This window comes from Micropterus salmoides, unplaced genomic scaffold (genome assembly GCF_014851395.1).
Source record: "Micropterus salmoides isolate LMB-PRFRI ecotype aquatic unplaced genomic scaffold, ASM1485139v1 Ms_hic_scaffold_13, whole genome shotgun sequence".
In the NCBI taxonomy this organism is placed as follows: Eukaryota; Metazoa; Chordata; class Actinopteri; order Centrarchiformes; family Centrarchidae; genus Micropterus; species Micropterus salmoides.
The window spans coordinates 23,333,241-23,351,839 of record NW_024040374.1 but is presented as its reverse complement, the minus strand read 5'-3'; the positions used below and the strand labels follow the sequence as shown (position 1 = coordinate 23,351,839).

At 39.5% G+C, this 18,599-nt stretch overlaps 3 protein-coding genes across 8 annotated transcripts in view; all 3 read right to left on the bottom strand.

Moving 5' to 3' along the window:
* Positions 1–511: 511 nt before the first annotated feature.
* march2 (membrane-associated ring finger (C3HC4) 2) lies at positions 512–8,251 on the bottom strand. Of its 2 annotated transcripts, none has more exons than XM_038716307.1 (5): positions 7,945–8,251; positions 4,565–4,846; positions 3,645–3,849; positions 3,165–3,374; positions 512–3,030 (listed from the first exon to the last, which is right to left on the bottom strand). In XM_038716307.1, exons 2-5 carry the CDS (start codon positions 4,744–4,746, stop codon positions 2,872–2,874), a joined length of 756 nt encoding a protein of 251 aa, XP_038572235.1. In that variant the 5' UTR covers positions 4,747–4,846; positions 7,945–8,251; the 3' UTR covers positions 512–2,871. The 2 variants fall into 2 exon arrangements, with proteins under 2 accessions (XP_038572235.1, XP_038572236.1); XM_038716308.1 differs by having other exon boundaries at positions 3,654–3,849; positions 7,945–8,248.
* Positions 8,252–8,401: 150 nt separating this feature from the next.
* On the bottom strand, positions 8,402–14,115 carry LOC119900948 (ras-related protein Rab-11B-like). The gene is made up of 5 exons (XM_038716302.1): positions 13,965–14,115; positions 12,778–12,973; positions 12,214–12,407; positions 10,606–10,686; positions 8,402–10,501 (listed from the first exon to the last, which is right to left on the bottom strand). The coding sequence occupies exons 1-5, from the start codon at positions 14,002–14,004 to the stop codon at positions 10,356–10,358; spliced, it is 657 nt and encodes a 218-aa protein (XP_038572230.1). The 5' UTR covers positions 14,005–14,115; the 3' UTR covers positions 8,402–10,355.
* Positions 14,116–14,893: 778 nt separating this feature from the next.
* The window catches only part of pip5k1ca (phosphatidylinositol-4-phosphate 5-kinase, type I, gamma a), a 46,505-nt gene continuing 42,799 nt past the window's right edge, over positions 14,894–18,599 (bottom strand). For all 5 annotated transcript variants that reach the window (XM_038716297.1, XM_038716296.1, XM_038716299.1 and 2 more), the window contains one exon: positions 14,894–18,173. In XM_038716297.1, coding sequence (XP_038572225.1) covers positions 18,171–18,173 — 3 coding nt within the window. In that variant the 3' untranslated portion in view covers positions 14,894–18,170. The remainder of the gene's footprint in view (positions 18,174–18,599) is intronic.

Genomic DNA, 18,599 nt, shown 5'->3' with positions numbered 1-18,599 from the left:
GATATCTTCTGCACTGACCTACATTTCAGTCGTTTCTTATAGGCAGGCAGTGTTGAATCACTGCACCTCAGCTCTTCAAATTGCTTCAAATCTGTGCCGCCAACAGATCCCAATACATGGGCTAGAGCCTCGTCCAGGACAAACAGTAAACACACGGATGATCAAGTGAGTCATAAGCTTATGAGGCCCCCCCGGGTGCATCGCAGTATAGCAGGATAAAATGCTTTGTTCTGAGATGAGTTAAAAACACAAACAAATGATTAACTGGGGCAGTATGAGGGACGAGTATGAGGAGCTAACAGTACCAAAGCATAATGTTAGTGTGGACAAAAGGCTGGGGCGAGGAAACAGCGGATAAAAAACGGATAAAAATATTACAAGAAAGATGGCTGCTGCTGTCAATTTCCCACTAAAGAGTACTGCTGAGATGCACCCCTGTTCCTGTGACTAATGTTATACAACAGCAGCCCCAGGGAGCCAATAAACTTGTAATTTCATTTCAGGTCACAAGGTTAGCATGTAATTCAGTAGAGTACAGACGGAAAAAAAGAAACTGTGTTGATGCTTACTAAAAAGGTGCTTGAAATGTGCTTGGTTGACTCTTTGTGACGACACCAGTTTCAGTCAAATGTTGTTTAAGCCCGATTGTTAAAAAAAGTAAATATGTGTGTGTTTTGAATTAACATTAATAACACAATTGTGCATAAAATCCAGACTTTTGGCCTCTGCACCTTTTTATATACGGTCTATGCTCTGCACATGACAGATGATGTACTGCATGCGTTCTCACTGTGTCAGTACTGAATGCCTCCGCGAAATGGATCCATGCCTTAACTTTGATGTCGAGAAGAAAGTTACCAAAAAGCACGCAGAGAAGAATAAAGCATGGTCGGTGTGATAAGTCTGATAATCAAATGTATGATCACTGGTCAGTAAGGATAAAAATGTGATTCCACTGAATACAGAAGAACCAACTTCAAAAGCCAATAATTGTGATATTGGAACTAAAGTTTAGTCATGAAGATAACCAACCAGTCTAGCTTTACATTAGCTTTAGTTTTAAGCTCACCTCCTTTCTTTCAACGTTACCTGCGTAGTACAGCTACGTCGTCTATTGCACCCCACAGAACTGAACAGTTATAAATGAAAGATCTGCACTATAATACTGGAACACAGGCAAAGAGGACCACCTTGTTGTGTTCTTAAAGGCAGTGTGTTTCGGGCCATAGGCTGAATTACATTGGTTTTAACAACAATGTTGTTCTCAATAGCGCATGTGTTGTTGGCCACAGTGAGTAAAAGTAGCAATTAACCGTCTCCCCATAACCTAAACTAAGTGGAATTAAGTAATAAACTATGTTCAAAGCTGGACCAGGCTATGATCCGAACATGTGGAAACCAGGCGGATATTGTGGTTTGTGTTTTCTGACTGGTTAGTTACCAGCCACTATAAGTAACTTGATTAGAAACTGCACCAAAGTATATACAAGAGAGAGAAGTGGATTCTCTCTACTACCCCAAACAACCAATGCAGCCTGTCCCAAATGAGTCTGCTCTGTAACATCAAAACATGATGAGGGGAAGTTTGCACCCCTAGAAAAACAGGACATCCATCTAATGGACTTCGAAAAAGCAGGTGAGCGTCTAGCGGCTTCAGACAAAACAAAGATAAAGTCAGATTAAGCCTTAATGGTGCTTGCATAATGTACCCTGTCAGTGGGTAGAGTATATGTGAGACTGGCAGAAGCCCCCCCAACAGATAAATGATAAATGCTCATAGGAAGTTTCTGTATCCCTGATTCTTAGTGTGATGACAGAAACTACACACATACCACAATGTGTATGTTCTGAAAAACAAAACAGCTATAATTAAGTACTTTAACAGGCAATTAGAAGGACACTGCATCAGCCGCCAAACCAATGTTTCTCTAAAAGCCATTTTGATGTGTTTTCTATCGATCTATCCACTCAGCTAAGTGCTGATAATACAAGAACCTCTATGAGGACACAGTTAAACCCTACTTCAGTAGGAATAGTAAATTAGTAAATCTGTTCATACCACAAAAGAATTTTAACTATACACACACACAAAAGAATCCCCCAAAATGATTAACAGTCCTTGCATGCATTAACTGTGCATGTTGGTACAGGTCTCTTCATGTACTGTGAAGACCTCGATGTCCACAGTGTTTTATTGCACAATCTCTGGCTTTACTATGCAGCCACCCACTCTCGGGTGGCATGTAAAAACAGGTGCAGGGGGGAGCTTTAAAGAAGTCCAATAGGCTGGTGCTAAAATTAAAAGTTTCATCTCACTGGCATCTGGATTGTGATATGCAAATAAATCAAAGCTCAAATCTTAGTTTTTTTCCCTTTACAGATTAACGTGGGATCACACAGTAACTGCCTGAAAGAGCTCCTCAATGGGCATTTTCATGTTTGCAGCTCGACAATGAGTGGACCTGCTACCATCTGCAGCCATCTGTGGACCGTCGATGGGTTGTGGAAACTAAACAGAACAATCATTTGAACATTAGTCCACTAAACAAGTTAGTTTGGTCCTTTCTTATTTTACTGGTATCTTATGTTATCGTGTTTTCCATCCATCATGATGAGCCTGTGCCCACGTCTCTGTAAATGTATGTGCACATTCCCTGTGCTATTCCATTCTTCTATGTCTTTGCATAAGCTTGGCAGATTTTTTAAAAACAAAAAAACTGAATTAAGTACTGATGGGGCAAAGCTTGTTTTTTAAAAAAGCGACAAAACAGCCCACAGGTGCTTCTTTAAAGGCTAGCTGGCAGACTTAATGTGTCAACAATCAGCCCCTGCACATAAAAGACACCATCATCATCGACCGTCTGTTTGGTTTCATACAATGCTCTCACTGGCGGACTTCTTCATCAGTTTGGTAGAGAGCAAGGAATGCTGGGAAGAGTTAGACTCCTTTGCTTCAGGAATGAGCAGACGCACTTTCTGATTTGTTCTTCTCCACTCAGAATACAGCTGACAGTGGTAGCGGAAAGATACCTGTACAGAACACCAGGCAAGAGGAGGTCAAAGCTGGTTATTAGGGGGGGTTTACACGGCAAATTAGCAGGCAATTTTAAAACTCAAGATGTGAATTACATAGTCTAATAATCTGTATGTGCTTTCATATTTACCAGGGTCCACAGGACATAGATGGTGAAGAGGGCGATGGTGAGGGCTATGAGGCCCACGGCCTGCAGCCAGCTCCCCAGCTGAAGATGGTCCTGAGCGCCTCTCAGGCACAGCCAGCCTGAAATGGCTGCTAAGGGTGTGATAAACAGGAAGCAAACCATGTCACAGAACAACGTCCTCTTCTCATTACGAGGGCCAGGGTCCCGCAGCCACTGTGGAATACGAAGTAGGAGAAAAAATAGGAGGAAAAATAGAAGAGGGACAATATATACAAGTGAAAGAGAGGCGAGGGGAGAGGTAGATAGACAGGTGGAGGAGAGATCTTAAGTCAGTCATGAACAGAGAAGACACACTGTAATAACAAGCAAGCAGGAAAAGCTACTTCTCGTTCACACATTTAGATACGCACAATCATTCAATAGCACAACCAAAAAACAAAGTCGAGCTGAAAGATTGATGCAGACAAGGCAAAGGGCATTGACCTTTGTTACCTCTGTGAGAGGCCTCGGTCGGCGCTCGATGCTGAACTCTGTGTGGCAGAGCTCACAGTAGCTGGTGTTGGAAGACGACAGCCACTTCTCCAAGCAGCTCTTGTGCACCGTGCCCAGGGTGCCTGTGCAGTCACATGGAGACAGGAGGCCCTCACTGCTGCCTCCTTCGTGGCAAATACGGCAGATGGGACCATCACTGAGACAAAATAAATCATAGATTTAAAAAAATATATTAATTCTGAAACTGCTTTTTAGTCAAATGTAGTTAAAGTCAGCAGTAAATTGTAGAAGGAGTTTGCAGCACGTCAAATACACTCAACTCTGGAGCAGCTCATAATGAATGGATATATTTAGCTTTTTTTGCAAGCGGAAGAGTGAGCGACACATTTGTCTGCCTCATCAGGTTCGCTTGACAATCAGCAGAACACAGGTGAGATACAGGGGAGATGAATCATGTCGCTCCACAGAGATCACTGTGTAGCGAATCAAAGTTATAATCACATTACTCACACAGTGTTACAGAGTTAAAAGTGCAGTAAATGTACAAACTGGAAAATACTGATCAACATGTAGATCGGGAGACCAAATAAGTATTCTGACGGTACTATGTTCCAAAGATCAAAGGTAGACCTCAACTAGGTATGAAAGTGCGTGTGTCAAAAGTAACCATAACATCCAAAATAAACACTAGACCTTTTGACATGTCACTGTAACAAAAAACACAGGTATAAATAATAAAATTAACAATAGCCACATTTCAAACAGTTTCAAGGTACTGGGACACTTGCTTTTCCTACTGTGACCAAATGTCTGCTGTGGAAAAGGCCCGAATAAAGAGGCAGTTACGCCACTGTGATGCATTTCTCATGCCTATTTCTGTGCATGACACCGGAAGTGTAAGCGTGTCTTACCTTTGTGTGCCGACGGGTTTGAGCACGGAGGAGAGCAGCCGTCCATCTATGGCTGTGACCTGGGTGACGTAGAGCGCCGGGCACCCGTCACCACCTGCTTCCTCCACGTTCTTCCACAGGCCAGTGCTGCTCGCACAGTCGCACAGAGATCCGGGCAGGTGGCAACACCCCCCTGTCGTCATGGTTAAAGTGGCCCAACACCGGCCGTAGAGGTGGAGGTGAAGTGTAAAGGTCTCAGGGGCGAAGCAGGAAGCACAAACTCTGCTCTCCACAAGTAAGTGTCTACAAAAGTGAAAGAGAGAGAGTAATTTTACTTCTGGTACTTTTAAGTACATTTTTATATTGATATTAATTAATAAAGTCACATTTCGAATGCAGGATTTTTACTTGTAACTGAGTTTTAAACTGTGGTATTGCTATCTCCGCCGCTGAAATATAAAATTAACAATCTTATTAATATAAAAGTAGTAAAAAATTACAGTAACAGTATAATATCACTCGGAAACTGAGGCAAGCTGCCGCAAAATTAAAATATGATGAGTCAAGAGATAGTATGCTTGTATATAATTTATACTACAGTGTAATAGAGTTAGTTTGTCTTGCTGGTCCTTGCAGCTAAACTTAACAGTATTGTGTTGAGCTGTTCAAGATGAGAGGATTATCAACAGTAAAAATATTTACTATTATTTTTACTTACTACTTAATAGTGAAAATATTAGGATTTTGTATAACTAGGATTTTGTCAATACAGTCTAGTTCTAGGCACACTTAGCAGTAAGTTATGACTGAGCTCATCTGAAAGTGTGCTCCATGCACCATTCATTTCCTGCCACGTGAGAATAACTAAAGTGACATTTTGCCATTTAAAAAAGAAAGCCGTCAGTTTGGAGGTGGGCCAATTTTGCCGAAGCACAGCTGCTAATCCATTATAAAAGCAAGTGTATACGTCAGTGTCAGTGAGTGTGATGTGCAGCAGACTGATAAACAGCTGTCTCCCCTCAGATAAACCTTCACTAAAGATAAGAGGCATACTGCTGAATCTGCTACAGCCAGTAGTAAATTTGTCTTGCTGTGTGGGAATGATTCTGTGCAGCGACATACCAATGCAAATGGATATTACTGAAGTGTTATATTATTATTGACACTGGACACTCTAAAACCAAAGCTATGTCTGACATGGGTGCAAACTATGAGCTACTCACCATTTCAATAATGTCAGCACAACTACATTTAAGTGCGCAACTTACATAAACACTGAAACACTGTATATGACACAAGACAGCGGACACACACTGAGCCTACATTTGATCATTCATATCAGATTATTGGTCACACGTAAATACTGGGTCATTGTTATTAATAGAAGGCGTGGCTCGGGAACCACCACAGGATTACACCCAAACACATACACACATATATATAATCCTATGTACTCAACACTGTTGTTGTCATGTTGTTTTTAAACAGAGGCTTTAACATGGCAGATGGTGCAGAAAAAAAAACCTTGCTGAGCTCAAAATGAGTGGCAGGGCTGTACAATTCATCGAAATTTTATCGAAACTGCAACATGGCCAATGGAGGTGCAATACTTGCTGTAAGGCGAAATGTGTGTCAAAATACTATTTAAAATTAAATACTTTTGTGCTGCAGAGATGTCCTGGCCAACACATGATATTCTACAGACTTAAGAAAACATCTTTATCTGGTTCATATTCTTGCAAAAACCACACCGTAATCATTCAAACATGTTTTTCAATGAAAATGAGATTAAAATATGTAATAGTGATCATTCTCTCTAATATCGAAAATTTTATTTATTTATTTTATTAGCACAAAGACATAAAATATATTTAAAAAAATACACTGTATGAATTATGCAGGAGAGGTAAGATACCCCCAAGGGCTTATAATAAAACCTCCCCTCTGGATTTTCAATTGATATTATACAAAATTATTATTATTAGCAAATTGTACCACAATATAAGTCAAAATAATCGCAATAAGAATTTGTTTTCCCAAAAGAGCGGTAATTACATGTGTATAATGTCTATAAAATCTTGTCTAATTAGGTCTAAAACAGACCTCAATAATTAGTATAGGTGTTTTTATAGGTGTAACATAAGGGTTACGTCATGTCAAAATGATGAATACCCTGAAAGTGCGTTTGGTATAAAGTTGCTGTGTATAACCATGTGGCAGTGACATATTAAGACATTGGCATCAATTTCCCAAGTTCTTTCCATTGTCATTTTTTAAAATCAATATCCATTTGCAGTCTATTTTCATTGTTCAGCAAATAACCATGGTTTGTTACAGCTGTGTTGTTTGCTGACACTGTGCCAAAGATGTTCCAACTATATAAAACATTTAGAATTTGACTAATGTATTAGTTTTCCACTTATTATATTCTAGTCATGTGCTTATCCTTTACAACTTTTACCTTGCTGCCTATTTGTTTTTACTACAATGATCTAATATACTCATGTGTTGTGCTGTCTTGTCTGTTATATTAAACATGCAGCCCTTCAAACTTTAGTGTTACCATAACTGTTTGTAACAAATACAAAATGTCACGTAGTCTTGCTCACGCTTGGATTGTCATTAACAGAGTCTGCTTTGTGAGGCTGGTTATCCAGAACTGCAAATGTTTGGTGAAGCCTGAAGGCCTGAACCTTGTTAGATGACCTCTTAACCCATTCAACTCAGTGGCAAACGGTTCCAGCACTACAGCTTGGTATTTATGCATACTGATACAGCCACAACCCCTGACCCTGATCAACAAAAGAGTAGCCCCAAAACTAAGAAAAAAAGCTAGCGATGTACTGTTCATCACCGCATCTATAAAACAGGCCGATGTATTTTTACATGTGATCATCAGTTGAGAGCTCATTTTTAAGCCAAACTCTTCAATCATACATGTCAATGTGACTGTAACTGGGGTACATTTTAAAATAGTGCAGACACATTATGCCATGAAAAACGCAACTAGCTAACAAACTAAAGTGCTTTTAATTTCCACTGTGACAAGCACTGCAGCTGTTATCACTGCATCCAGCTGTTTTGATAGTTTTGATCCAGACTATTGTCTGGAAATAGAGGCTTGCATCATATAAATATAGTAATACCCTGAAACTGCGTGCGGTAGAAAGTAGCTGGGTATAAACATGCTGTAGTGACACTTTAAGACATTTGCACCAATTGCCCAGCATTGTTATTTCTTTTATCAATATCTATTTGCAGCCCATTTTCATTGTCCAGTAAATAACCATGGTCCGCTGGTGCCCGTTCCAGCTGTGTTGTTTGCTAGCTGCCAGCTGTCAGCAGCTACAATACTGCTAGCTAGTAAACTGTACAAATAAGGCTTAAAAAGGTCCACTCACCACGTGTCTTCTTCTTACAGATGCTCCACAGCTGCTGACACTAACCGCCCTAACAACCTGGCCTTTCCTCTGCTTTTCATTTTCAGCCGTAGCGATGTGTGAATTAAAAGCATTGGTCACAGAGCAGTGCCACTTGCTAGCTGCTGATATGCTACTCAGCCCTGTGCTAGCTAGCAGCCCTGAGCTGATAACACACACAGCAGGCCGGGCTTCCGCTTTCCCAGGGCTTTAAATATACCCCGGAGGCTCGTCGTCAGCGGTCTGCCTCTGCTGTAAAGACAGGGCAGACGACTTAAAATGTAATTATGAATAACAGCAGCTTATTGCAAAAGGGAGGGGCGCTTACCGAAAACATCACATGGCCAGAACAAAAACAAACAGACCAGGGACTACATGATTTCTATAATTCATTACATTTCACCAGAAAATGCCCAAAAAACAAAAGACAAAGTCGTCAGAAAATGTCGACAGATTTTATTTTACAGTCCTGGAAACGGCAGTTCAAACAAATGCATAGCAATTCATTTTTAATTATTAAATCATTTATTTTGAATAATTAATTAACCCTCATTACAAATGCTGACCATGTTAGTTTCAATGTACATTTAGCGTTTTTTTAAACAACGCTTCACTGATTAACAGATTTTTTATATATATTTATTTATTTATTAAGCAGTGCTAAATGCATTCACATTGCTAAGTTTGAATGAGGATGAGGACCCGCTTGTTTAAGGGGCCTGCCCTGAGCACACAAGGCATTGATTAGATGCTGTAAAATGTGTTCCTCTATTGTTTAAGGTGATTAAATATCTACACATGATGGTTAGGACCATCCGTCAGTTGATTCCTAAGTTGCTAAACAGAAGTGGTGGACACAGCATTAACGTGAAGATACGCTAAGTGAGCAACGTATCTAAAAGTAAGTCTGTCTGCTATATGTTGATGTGAATTAGATTTGTGCTTCAATATTTTCTGTTTACATTTGCTGCCTTTACATATATTCCAACAAATGTGAAATATTACAAGATGTATCGAATCAGTCACACGTGAAAACATCTCTAACAGATGAGTGAAAAGGGGACATTTCAGTCAACCATAACACCAATTTGCATTTCTGACTTTCAGTTCCACTTCCCCAACTAACAACTGTTAATGTAGCTGCAGTGAAAGTGATAAATGAAGAGCATTTCATATAACTCACATATTCTTCCATTTCCCTTTAAAGTGCGCCCCGTTCGAATGACAGCATAGGTTGATTTGAGTACATGAGAGGAAAACGTTAGAGAAAGAAGAAAACAAGCACAACGTATCATGCAGTTTTTTCTTCTCAACCAACAGGAAATGTTCCTTTATAAAGATGTTGAGTGTATTTCAAAAATATGGTGTTTTGTTCCACTGAAATTATTGGACATAAGTGCAAAAAAGATTTTCATGTTGAGACGGCGTGCTGAAAGAGAGATTGACCTGAGCAAACTCGAGAGGAAAACAAGGCTTGATCCGGGCTGATGCCACTATTTCACAAATAATAAAATAAAACACACATGAACATTCCTTTTGCTATATAGCAGAAAACCTTTTTTTGCAAATAGCCCAGATTGGTTTGCCAAATATAGCAATGGAATGCAATATTAGCAGCCTTGAACACGCTTAAATGAGAAAACCTAAAACTGATCATGATTGCATCAGTCTCCTTTGGTATCTTTGTGCACTAAGATTAACACACATTCACACACACACACACACACACACACACACACACAAAAATAAAAACAATTTGTTTCACACTTGCCCACATTAAGTCAGACAGTCACAGCCAGTCTGGTCCCTGGCTCATGCTAATTTCATGCCACAGTGGACACAGGGCTCAAAGAGGAAAATTAATATTAAAGAGGCAATCAATACTCCTGTGGCACCTTCTGCTCCATCTCCTCTTCTACACCCGTATTGCATGATAGGCAGAATCAGGTCAACCAGACATGAAATTGGGATTCCACTGTAGCAAGTCTGAGAAAAAGAGGCAAGTAGAGACAGCCCGAAGCACTGATCCCTCACCATCCCTTCATCAGGAGTGGGTCAATAGGACCACGAAGGCTAGTTCATTTAAAAGAAATTGTATTTACTACAGCTTTAGGATCAACCTCATAACAACAAACACTTCCTCCCTCTCCAGGCTATCATGAGGCTGTTACGTTTTTTTTTTTTTTTTTTTAGACACGGGCTCTTCTCAGATCAGAGGAAGACAAATGAACTGAGAAAAGAAAAAGAAAGAAACCAACAAAAAGGAATGTCAGATACAAGAGTCTGGAGTCATGAGGGTATCATGATGACAACAGCATGACAGCTGAAGTAAACCAGAGATGAAGAGAGGAAAGACTGACAGAAAGTCACACAGGGAAAAGAATATAAGAGCGTCACAGGCTTTGGCAGCAAGGGAGTTTGCTGCCCCGCTGCCCGTCCGTGGTTGGGGGGAGGCTTATGTCCACTACATTGTTTCCTGGAGACTCATCGTGTGCAGATCTGTCCGGTATTTGCTTCTGAGATACAATACGGTAGATTTCTGTGAGAGAAGACAGCGAGCGTTCAGTAAAATGGAATGTTACATTACCTACAGGATGTACAGTTAGCTGCGTGTTACATGGAACAGTTTATAACTTTTCCTACCTGAGAGAATGCTCTTAAAGGCTTCTTCTACATTAGTGGAGTCCAAGGCGGAGGTTTCAAGGAATGAGAGAGTGTTCTTTTCTGAGGATGAGAAAAAGATTTACACATTAAAGCAATTTAAATGTACAGTCCCCTCCAAAAGTATCGGGACGGTAAGGCAAATTCCTTTGTTTTTGTTGTTCACCGAAGACATTTGGGTCAAAAGATGAGTTTGAGACAAGAGTTCAGAATTTCAGCTCTCATTTCCTGGTATTCACATCTAGATGTGTTAAACAACTCAGGACTAGGGTTGGGCTGATAGACGATGCCATCGTCCATCGGCGATGGCTGACAGATATCACGACGTTGAGCCGGCATCGTGATTGTAAAACCCCCCCAGCAAAAGAAAAATCTCAAATTTTCACATTATACCCCCCTTTTCTAAGCAGGTTTTAATGACCACAAGCATTCTTCTTATTGTTTGCTTAAGTATTAAGTATGCTTTGCACCTGCCTTGGAATTCTCTTCTCCCCACACTGACACACACAACCTCCACAGTGCAGGGGTGAAGGTATCACAATCCACTGTTGGAAGAAGACTCAGAGAGCAGAAATATAGAGGCCACACCACAAGATGCAAACCACTCATCAGCAGGAAGAATGGGAAGGCCAAACTGAAATTTCCAAAGAAGTTCAGAGATGAGCTGCAAAAGTTTGGGAACACAATCTTATGGACTGATGACACCAAGATTAATCTCTACCAAGGTGATGGAAAGGCCAAAGTGTGGAGAAAGGAAGGAATCAAAGTATGCTTATGATCTGAAGCATACAAGCTTATCTGTGAAGCATGGTGGAGGTAATGTCATGGCTTGGGCGTGCATGGCTGCTTCTGGAACAGGCTCATTAATATTTATTGATTATGTAACTGATGATGGTAGCAGCAGAATGAATTCAGAAGTGTACAGAAATATTTTGTTTGCCAATTTATGGAGAAATGCTTTGAAACTAATCGTGAGGACGTTTATCATGCAGCAGGACAATGAGTCACAGCACACTGCCAACACAACAAAGGACATCAGGGGAAAAAGTGGAAGGTTTTAGACTGGCCAAGTCAATCACTTGACCTTAACCCAACAGAGCATGCATTTCACCTCCTTAAGAGGAGACTGAAGGGAGAAACACCCCGAAAAAACAAGAACTGAAAGAAGCTGCTATTAAATGTTATTTACTTTAAGATTATTTGTTCCATTACTTTTGCTCACCTAAGCCAGCTGTGGTCTAATACAAACGGTGATATTTCCTAAGATATTTAACACATCTAGATGTGAATACCAGGAAATAAAAGCTGGAAGTCTGAACTCTTGTCTCATTCTCATCTTTTGATCTTAAACCCAAATGTCTTCAGTGAACAATAAAAACAAAGGAATTTGCCTTCCCGTTCCAATACTTTTGGAGGGGACTGTATGCTAACAAGGACAGATAGATAGATAGGACAGTAACCTGTATATTCTTCAAATAAGTGGTTTGTGTATTATGATTAAACTGAAGATTTGTTTAAAAACTTCAACTATAATTGCATGACTCTACTTTATATGCAATAGCGTTAACGCGACTGCAACATTTAATTTACCTGCAAAGGCCCGAGCCTCATCAGTGGGCACTGCCCTGAGGTGTCGGAGGTCGCTCTTGTTTCCAACCAGCATGATGACAATGTTGTTGTCAGCGTGGTCCCTCAGCTCCTTCAACCAGCGTTCAACGTTCTCATACGTCAGGTGCTTGGCGATGTCGTAGACTAGCAGAGCCCCAACAGCACCCCGGTAATACCTGGTGACGCCAGAGCAAAGAAGAGAAGTTAATGAATTAAGAATTACTGCAATATTTCCAACCACATTATTCCGAGGATAGCAAACGTCCAAATTTGTAAGATTTATCGTGAAATCACTCGTAATGCTAATAATTTCAGACATAAACCCTTAAGACTGCAGTTTTTGTATGTAACTGAAGTTTAATCTGCATGTTTACTGCTCTGGAAAAATTACAAAATATGATGAACTGCGTCATGATAGGTTACTTAATAAGAATGTACTGACTTTGCATGCATGAAATTCAACATCCTAAGGGAATATTACCCTTTAAATAACCCGGCAATCACAAAACTGGAAAATACTGCAGACAAATTAAAAAACAAACTGACGCTGAGGTGATTGCTCTGTAGCGTTCCTGTCCAGCTGTGTCCCAAATTTGAGCCTTTATGGTCTTGCCATCCACCTGGATGCTGCGGGTGGCGAACTCCACCCCAATGGTGCTCTTGCTCTCCAGGTTGAACTCATTTCTTGTGAAACGGGACAGCAGGTTACTCTTCCCCACTCCTGAGTCTCCGATTAGTACGACTAGAGCCAAAATACACACACAGCAAAAAAATAAATACAATAAAAAGAGTTGCAGCGTTAAGTCTGACAAAATTGTAAAAGATTAGTGGTGTGAAATCATGCTGGCGCTTAGAAAGCCTTGTTCCTATCCACCTCATATTTGAGTCATTAAAGCTACCTTTTGTAGATTACAATAACAAAAAATATAGTTGTATATACGAGTTGTATATACAAACTCAATCCAAGACCTTGCTGTACATTACATACCCACACTATCATACAGTACACATATAGTACTTGTAGTTACAGAAAGGTCCTAGTGTTTAGTTCCTTTTCTGACTTTTATTTTCGTTGACTGTTTATTATGTAACTTATGCCTTTAACGTAACTGTATTTTGTTTCTATCCAATAGCACTGTAATAAAATCCTACATTAAAGTGAAAACAAGAGAACTATGTCAAGCAGCAGCTATGTTCGTTGTTTGTCTAAATCCACAAGTTAGCCAAGTAGCCGTGGCTTTAGATGATTCGTAAAGTGAATCAAGTTTGATATAAAAGTTTATGTATTGGGCTACAGAGGGCAGTTGTTGAATAGTTTGCACTTTTAAGTAAACTTCAGGTCACTTAGGTTTTTGTGTTTATCGAGACCAAATATCTGTGTTAGCAAGCTAGCTTACTTATCAGCCACTTATTTAACGTTAGCCTGCTCGGTTAAATGTGCCATCATTGGACTCACTGATTGGCTCTTAAGGTTAAGGTCTACACTAGTTAAGACTACTTTTTGTAGCATTACACACTGCTACATTCATTAATAATAATGATGATTACATGGTTTGCTCGACAGCCATGTTGTAGACTGTCACTTTGCTACGAGTAGAGCTAACTTTAGCACTAACGCTGGCTTAACGGTAACGTTAGTTGACTTCCTCAGTTCGTAGCGTTGCTGCGGCCATCCAACTTTTACAAACAGGACAAACACGCTGTCAGTCATCCACTTTTAAAGAACAAATTACCTTTGAACAAGTAGTCGTATTCATCATCTCGGGTACCCATTTTAGAAGACGTTTTTTTGTACTTTGTAAGTACTTTACCACAAACAACAACAACACTACCTCTTCTCACCGGCAGCTAGCAGGCACCGCCTTCAAGGACGAGAACGAGCACGTGAGTGTAAGAACTTCGTTTTCGACCAATTGAAAATGTTACCACGTTGACTGACAATTACATTCACCAATCATGTACTATCTTTGACAATGCCGACCAATCATCGTGCACATCAGACTGCACTGCGGAGCATTACCATGGACTGTATATAAAAAGAGCATTACACCCTTTGTTCTCCAAACTACGCCCTGCGTCTTCTTGTAGATTGAGCAACATGTTTTCAGGCATGCCGACAGATTCACAATGTTTTCCAAGTGGAGAGAACATCAGAATTAATACATCATTATTTGCACATTAGTCAGTCTCAGGGAGGAAAGTTATGGTATTCTTTGAAAAAAAAATCAAGGCCTATGTGAAAATGAACGAAACAATAGGCTGGTATGCCGTTGGTTTTCTGATCGGTGGTCATTTTCAGTGATACAGCTTACCCTGTAATGGTGTTAATGGACACTGCTGGTCTCTGGCTGTGCTAAAAGGCAGTGACTTCATCTTCAAGGGTTCAGTCCCACAGCAACATTTTGTAAATGTGTCCCACTAATGGTGATGTCAACCAGTTGGTTTAATCCATTCGTGATTTCTATTATAGTTCTATTCTAATTCCACTCCGTAAATAATTTAGGGACAAAATACAGTAAAACTAAAGACCATGTGTACACATACCTGGCAATAAAACTGATTCTAAAGACTCACTCCTTTTGTTTGTACATTTTTCCATCCAAGGTGATAAATGGCTCATTTCCATTTCAGATTAGACATCTGATTAAAAAAAACAAACATATTTAATGAAGTTATCTCCATGGACAACAATTCATAGAACTGCTTTATTTTGTATTCATTCTGACTGAGTCCAAACACACACACATACAGCCATCTATTTATCCTCACGTATAAATAGATGAATATACACAGATATACATAAATACACATTTCTGATATGCATATTCATCTTGAAATCATGCTATGTCTCTGCAAAGGACTCTCCCTATTGGATGAGGGCACATAGGGATTTGAAAACACATACACAACACAGCTGAACAGTTGGAAGAATCCCTAATGATTTGCATGTACAGGAAAACCCACAAATCTTTCAATTGTGGATATCTTACAAAGAAACAGCTGTGGTTTATGGACCATAAATATACAGCAGCTGCATCTCAATAAACACACTGAAGAATATGGTAGAGTAAATTATGTAGATTGCAATCATTTCTTGCCCAGCAGCAAAAATAAAACCAAATAAAAATAATATTCTCCGATTCAAATGGAAAATATATTTGTATATCTTTATATATGTATTTATAATTTTATGTACACATTCTCAGGAGCACAACTATGAGAAAGAAAAATAAATACAACAGCACGAGTGAAAACAATATAAATAGGCCTACATGTAAGATTTCTCAATAAGGCAATACAAATGAACTTAAAAGCTAGACTGTACAAAATATTGCTGCTATGGTCTCCATCTGATGAACGACAGCAAACTGATTACAACTGGCCACTGCACATCATGAGAATGAGCTGATTTCTAATTTACACTGATGTGTCTTTCCTTACACACAAACACACATAGAAACGCACCAACCAAACTGAAGTTTCTGAAGTGAGATAAAAATTCAGTTTGTTTAAATTGAACTGAAATGTTACTTCAGAGTCCTAAGATGTCAGCCACAGAGAGACTACAGTAAACACTAACCCCTACAATGACTGTGATTGACTTCACCAACACACACACACACACTTGATAACCGTAACATAAATGCTGTCTAAATATCAACCTGTGTGAGCAGAAACGAAGATAACGTGATGTATGTTTATTTGGCCTCTATCACTAGTTTATCTTCAGGTCCTCTTGAGAAGTGCAAACAACATTCAACCCATTTACAAACTGCAGTGTCGTGCCAAGTCAACACTGCAACGTACTGTGTTCATTCCAATATACAGATAACAGGTACGATATTGACCGCAAATACTACAACTGATGCTCTACAGCTACAAACATTTGAAATGTCCAATGGATTTCTTACTGTGAGGAGGTGAGGGCAACCAGATACAGCAAATGTCACTGATATGCTGATTCTTTTTCCAAAAAAAGAAAACATGAAATTCTATTGTTACAAATGATTTGTGTGCATGTGTCCAAAAGTAGGGCAACACTGGAAGACATTGTTATGATGTGAAAATTACTATAACGACTGACAATGTCTGCTGCCTTAGTGTTGCAATTGACGCCGAGAGTCACAAGTCCCAGCTGTTTTCACAAGAGGTGTAGTGAACAAATGTAGTAACACTGAATCACGTCAAACACGTGATGTAAAAACAAACTGGGAAACAACTAAACAGCAAATTAAAGTTCTTTGGATGCAAATTTTTAAAAACATTTAAGCAGTGAAAATACACCAGTAAAGATTAGAATAAAATACAAACAGACAAGATAAATAAAAGTTCACGGTAGTAAAACAGCTGAAGAAAAGTTTAGAAATAAAAAATGATGCAACATAAGTATGACATAAATAATAAATTATTATGCTATGAATGAAACAACTGTATATAATCACTAAAGGAAACAATGTGTTTAAATTTTTCTCTCTATAAACTAAACTGCATATATTCACTACAGGAAATGTGAGGATGACAGGGACGTCTAGATGTTCTGTTTAACCAAACGGTGGTTATCACTGTAACTCCAGTTCTACGAGCACAGGCAGAGAGCACCTCCAACACCACAGGCTTGACCGCTCACTCCTCACACTGAAATCTACATGTGGCCGCATGTTCTGCTCCCAGGTGGACATGGCAGCGAGGAGACCGGGGCAGGAGGAGCAACATCGTATCACGAGAGGCGAGGCCAAAGGTCACCAGCTGTGATGATGGTAATCATCTAACTTGTGTTTCTCTTCCAGCTGTTGAAAGGAAGCTGGATGCCAGGTGAGGGCGAACGACACAGCAAGTACAAAGAATGGTTTTTGGGCTTACCCTGATTGGCCAAAACCAGTATTTGCACATTTCCATGGGGGAAAGCCTGTAGAGTCTGATGGAGGGCTTTGCTTGTGTGAACTAGATCACACTGTACAATGCGTATAAAAAGTATTCACCCCACATGGCTATCACGTTTATTGACAATGAAGAGTCTTTTTCTGTTGATCATTATATCTACTTTGAGTCAATGTTGTAAGACAATATAATAGAGCTGGGCGATTAATCAAATTTTATTTTCAATTACGATTTGGGCTTCCAACAATTATGAAAACAAGATAATTGAGATAAAACAATAATTGTGGCGCAAGCCATTTCATAATGTAGCTCTCATTTATCTTGTGTTGTGAATAAACCATCTAAGGATGGGTTAAATGCAGAGAACGAATGGATTTTGCTGCGAGTCTTATTTCAATTTCTCACATTTTGAATACCAAATAAAAACATCATGATACACGTCACATATTAAATAAATCTTTATATTATATTATTTATTATCATTATTTTAAGAATATTTTGTTTTTTTCCTGAATTATATTTAAAGTTCAAGGAAATCCACTGTTAAAAAGACAAGTTTCCAAAGTCAAGCATAATGTTTTCCAAAGTAATCATGTTAAAGAACTGTGATCTCAATATTGATCAAAATAATCGTGATTGTGATTTTTGACATAATCAAGTAGCACTGCAATAACACATGTAAACAACCAGGGGGGTGAATACTTTTCATAGGCACTGAAAGTTACTATGGTCTTTCATGTATGTCAAACATGTAGAACTACAGTCATATACGCACTACTGTATGTATCACATACACATTATTATTATTAAACTCATATAATTTTCATTTGTCTAGGATGAAAGGCAGGGATGGTTGGGAATCAGTAATGTCATCGCTGACAGGATTTCCCCCCCCTCTCTGGTACTCAAGCCACTTTTTCCCCTCAGTGTGTTCAGTTTCCGTATGCATGTTTAAAATCCTGGTTCAGACAAGGATCCTGCTGCAACCGCCGAGGTCTGGCCTTCAGACCGCCGAGTCCTCTCCACTGAGACATTCGCTCCTCTCTGCCAGAGAACAGGTTTTACTGTTGGAGACATAGTGAATGTGTTAAGCAGAGTGAACACAGCACACACATTTTTATTTCCCCAGGGTATAAAATGTGTTGTGCATTACTTGCTAAGGACAGTGAAACAGTGAGCCCTCTAATCAAAGTGCTTTTATACAAAGAAGGAGACACAGTGATATAAGGAAAACAGAAATCTCATAAACATAGACAGACACCGCTGAGTGGACAAGGTGTAGCCATGTATTACACATCCAAGTGTTAGACAAAGCCTGCAGTTTGGTTCCCTGTGGTCTACACCAGTCTGATCGGTGTGATTTGCATTACATCCATACCTAACATCTGCTGTGGATCTGGTTGAATATCAACTAATGCTGTAAAGTAAGAATTTCCTGAGCCAATGTGAAATATTGTAATTTATCCGTATCATCTCCATAGCTCATATCA

Excerpts from the sequence above, each read along its gene's own strand:
- march2 (XM_038716307.1), bottom strand. The coding sequence starts at position 4,746 with ATGACGACAGGGGGGTGTTGCCACCTGCCCGGATCTCTGTGCGACTGT. Across the intron at positions 3,375-3,644 it reads CTCTCACAGAGGTAACAAAG|TGGCTGCGGGACCCTGGCCC; the intron begins GTCAATGCCCTT and ends CGTATTCCACAG. Across the intron at positions 3,031-3,164 it reads TCTATGTCCTGTGGACCCTG|GTATCTTTCCGCTACCACTG; the intron begins GTAAATATGAAA and ends TGTTCTGTACAG.
- LOC119900948 (XM_038716302.1), bottom strand. The coding sequence starts at position 14,004 with ATGGGTACCCGAGATGATGAATACGACTACTTGTTCAAAG. Across the intron at positions 12,408-12,777 it reads TACAGAGCAATCACCTCAGC|GTATTACCGGGGTGCTGTTG; the intron begins GTCAGTTTGTTT and ends TGGCGTCACCAG. Across the intron at positions 10,687-12,213 it reads TGAGGCTCGGGCCTTTGCAG|AAAAGAACACTCTCTCATTC; the intron begins GTAAATTAAATG and ends TCTCATCCTCAG.